General features: G+C 49.4%; 1 protein-coding gene across 1 annotated transcript; it reads left to right on the top strand.

Annotated features, from left to right (window-relative positions):
- Window positions 1-263: 263 nt before the first annotated feature.
- LOC119282093 (laccase-19) lies at window positions 264-2396 on the top strand. The gene is made up of 2 exons (XM_037562433.1): window positions 264-386; window positions 723-2396. Exons 1-2 carry the CDS (start codon window positions 282-284, stop codon window positions 2385-2387), a joined length of 1770 nt encoding a protein of 589 aa, XP_037418330.1. The 5' UTR covers window positions 264-281; the 3' UTR covers window positions 2388-2396.
- Window positions 2397-4282: the final 1886 nt, after the last annotated feature.

The raw sequence follows: 4282 nt of genomic DNA on the forward strand, positions 1-4282 counted from the left end.
CGGCCTAGCTACTACTTTTAGCATGAAATGTAGCAGAGTGATCTACTGGGCTTGCGTACGTGATCCATGATATCAACACATGGCGTTTCCTGTTGCTTGGTTTGATTAGCCTGGTCAAGTCAACGATTGCAAACGGCCGTAGGATTCCGACGCCTTGTTCATCGAGTGTATAAATAGGCCGCAGCACAGGCTTGGCAAACCATCCTTCCATTGAGCAGCGAGTTAACTAGCTAACCACCCATCGAGAGTGGCATAGCCCCGAGTTTGCAGAGCAAGCAGGCATGGAGAAGCTCTCCATGGCGGCAACCATGTTCTGCGCCGTGGTCCTTGCGGCTCTCGCAGCGGCGGCCGGCGGTGAGGCGACGGTCGTGGAACACACCTTTGTCGTGAGTACAATATCTATCTATCCATCTATCTATCTATCTGGTTAATCAAGTCATGTTCTTGATCACTTCTCAGTAGATTTACTTTCAAAAGAATGCTCAAAAAAGGTTTACTTTCAAAGGTCGTGACGATAATGAACTAGCTTTGCGCATCACGAAATCTTAGGCTGGCTGTGCATCATGAAAACAACAACGAAAAAAAAATAGTTTTACTTTGTGTATGGTTTTCTATGAACCGTCACTAGCTATCGAGTTTTCTCAGCACACAGCTTAAGGTACCGTTTTGATTAGTTACCTGTTGACCAATCCGTTACGTATTTGATTAATGATGATGTTCAGGTGCACGAGATGAACCAGACGCACCTGTGCAACACGACCAAGATTTACGTGGTGAACGGGCAGCTCCCAGGCCCCACCATCGACATCACCGACGGTGACACGGTTGTCGTCCACGTCGTCAACCGTCTCCCTCACGGGCTCACCATCCACTGGCACGGCGTCCGGCAGATGAGGAGCTGCTGGTCCGATGGCGCCGGCTTCGTCACCGAATGCCCCATCCCTCCCGGCGGCGAGCATGTGTACCGCTTCAACGTCACCGGTCAGGTCGGTACGCTTTGGTGGCACGCCCACGTCACCTGCCTCCGTGCCACTGTGGCTGGCGCCTTCATCATCCGCCCCAAGGGCGGGAGGTACCCGTTCCCGACGCCCGCCAAGGACGTGCCCATCATCATCGGCGAGTGGTGGGAGCTCGACCTCGTCGAGCTAGACAGGAGGATGCATGATGGTAACTTCGACGACAATCCGCTGTCAGCGACCATCAACGGTAAGCTCGGCGACCTCAGCAACTGCTCTGGCAAGCCGGAGGAGAGCTTCGTCCTCGACGTGGTGCGCGGGAAGACGTACCTGCTGCGGATTGTGAACACGGCGCTCTTCTCGGAGTATTACTTCAAGGTCGCTGGGCACACGTTCACAGTAGTGGGCGCCGACGGGTACTACCTGACGCCCTACAAGACGGACATGGTGACAGTCGCGCCAGGGGAGGCCATCGACGTGCTCATGGCCGCTGATGCCCAGCCGGCGCACTACCATATGGTGGCGCTCGCAAACCAGCCGCCGGAGCCTGACCCGCAGATCCCGGGGTTCGTGTCCCGCGGCCTCGTCCGCTACGCCGGATCCACCCACAACAACAACGGGCTGCCGGTGCCGACGCCGCTCATGCCCAGCCAGCACAACACCATGCCGTCCTACTACTTCCACAGCAACCTCACCGGCCTCGCCCACCCAGACCGCCATCGCGTTCCCATGCACGTCGACGAGCGCCTCTTCTTCACGCTCGGCCTCGGCTCCATCTGCCGCGGCACCAACAAGACATGCGAGCGTGGGCGGAGTCCGGAGACCATTGTGGTGGCCACCATGAACAACGTGTCCTTCCGCCATCCGACCAACGCGTCGCTCCTCGAGAGGTACTACGACGGCCGGACAAGTGGCCTCTACACGGAGGACCTCCCCGACCATCCGCCGCACCCGTACAACTACACCGACCGCTCCCTCATCCCGCCGGGGCCGCTGGAGAAGGCGCTCGAGCCGACGTTCAAGGCGACCAAGCTACGGAGGTTCCGCTACAACACCTCGGTTGAGATCATCTTCCAGAGCACGGCGCTGCTGCAGAGCGACTCCAACCCCATGCACCTCCATGGCTACGACTTCTTCGTCCTCGCCACGGGGCTCGGCAACTACAACCCCAAGACGGACCCCAAGAAGTTCAACTACCACAACCCACAGCTGAGGAACACGGTGCAGGTGCCCAGGACCGGCTGGGCAGCCGTGCGCTTCGTCACCGACAACCCAGGGATGTGGTACCTCCACTGCCACTTTGAGTTCCACATCATCATGGGCATGGCGACGGCCTTCATCGTGGAAAACGGGCCAACCCCGGAGACCAGCCTGCCCCCGCCGCCCCCAGAATTCAAGAGGTGTGGCACCAATGGCCTCACTCAGCCATAGAGCTAATTAATCTGGGCAAGGACGTGCGTGCGGAAGTTGTTCCCTGAATTTATTTATTATTAGTGCAAAATAAGAACAAATGAAGATGCACGCATTCATTGTTCATTGTATTGAGGATTATTCTTACTGTAAAAGTTGATATTATTTTTTAATTTTATTTCTCCATTGTAATGTGTGAACTGTAAGTCGGTCCAGTAGGGTTCAGTGTCAGAAATAAGTGTGTCAAACTCAAACCTACATTTTAAAGAGAAGTATATACGAACTGGCTGATATCACAAACGATATCCTATATTTAGAGGATTCAGTGTCAGAAATAAGTGTGTCAAACTCAAACCTCCCCGGATCGTTTAATCTAAATCCTACTGTCCCAAATCATATTGCAAACCAAAAGGATAACTAAATATGACAGGTGCTGTTGTAGAAGAAGTCGACTTAGCCCTATGTGTTTACTTTTCATATCTTGTAACATTTCGGCTTTGGTTAGATTCGTTATGTACTTTGCTTAATAAATAATAAGAATGGTTACATGCCTCATAACGATGCAGAGGCCGGGGGGTTCCGCCTCTTTTTCAAGAAAGGAATAAAAATCACAAAAAATGAAAAGTAAAATGAGGAATCTAGATGCATTTGACTTTTTTTAAAAAATTAGGAGGGGATTTGGAGCAAGCTGCAGCCCGCACACGAACTTTCTCGGCTGCTGATCCGCCATAATTCGCAAACATGATCACGTAAAGTGGGTACTTTCCATTACATAGCCTTCGTCAAACTCTGTAATTGGTTCGTAAATGGGAAAAGTGATATACCTCGACAAGTGGGATCACATTATGTTATACTGCAGCCGGGCATTCTTTCGATGCAATTATATCATCTTCATAAGTCAATTCAATTAAATGTCATTTATCGGAAAACAAACATAGCTTTGTTTTTCTATGACTTTACTTTTTGTCGACATGTTTCATTTGTATGTTAGTGTTGGTTGTGTGCATTCTAATTATGTAAAGTTCACGGAGAGAACGGGTATGTGTTTATTGTGTTTATATCTCTTACTTTTGAGTAAATATTGAAAAGGCTACGAATTTTCATGTCATAAACAATGTCCCAGATTTAATCCATGAATGATGTAATATGAATGGATTAAATAGTTCGGGTCATCTCTCAGATAGACGCCATGGGTAGCCCGGGCCTTGCATGCGAATCACTTGTCTGAAATTTTCACGTACCGACAATGATCGGGAAAGGTAGGGTCCAGCTTCTTAGCCTTAATTTTATCCCTTTGAATTTACACAACAGCGTACCCAAAGTCTATCTGAAATATTCCGTTGGCCCCGTTGAATTTTCAACTAATGACTTTCACTACCGATCGTTTTAGTTAAACCCATCGTTTTGACATTTTTCTATTTGTTTTCAGAAACCATTGTCTGGCTTATTCGCCGCTACTCTGAGAGCATGTCAATGATCCAGTTGTATCGTACTCCTTTGCACATATCTTTTCCTCAAACGATGCTGTCCTTTATAATGCAAGACGGGCGGTTGTGTCAACCGCTATGATTAATTACTAATATTTGACCAGGTTAAATGTCAAAATTAACCAGCAATCGGGAAAAGTTCTGCGGTAGAAACATGATGGTTTGGACTTGCAGACGTATAGTGCATCATAAGTCAAAGGCTGCTGAAGTAACAAGAAGATCTTCCAACTGTTCGTATCCGGCTCAATAAAATACTAGTACGCCTTGCCTACAGCGTTGAACGTCCACTGCCGTGCACTATCTGTTACCCAAAATGAAGCATCCTAGTCAGACTCTGACCGACGCTGGGTTGGTAGAGGTAGGTGGACACGGTCTTTGCATATTAGCAGTAATGTAGTTTGAAGGAATGGATGTAATTCGATTTTCGTA

This window comes from Triticum dicoccoides, chromosome 3B (assembly GCF_002162155.2).
Source record: "Triticum dicoccoides isolate Atlit2015 ecotype Zavitan chromosome 3B, WEW_v2.0, whole genome shotgun sequence".
NCBI classification, from domain to species: domain Eukaryota; kingdom Viridiplantae; phylum Streptophyta; class Magnoliopsida; order Poales; family Poaceae; genus Triticum; species Triticum dicoccoides.

Bases quoted from the DNA above. Each gene is read 5' to 3' on its own strand.
- LOC119282093 (XM_037562433.1), top strand. From the start codon at position 282: ATGGAGAAGCTCTCCATGGCGGCAACCATGTTCTGCGCCGTGGTCCTT. The intron at 387-722 runs GTGAGTACAATA...GATGATGTTCAG, and splicing joins TCGTGGAACACACCTTTGTC to GTGCACGAGATGAACCAGAC.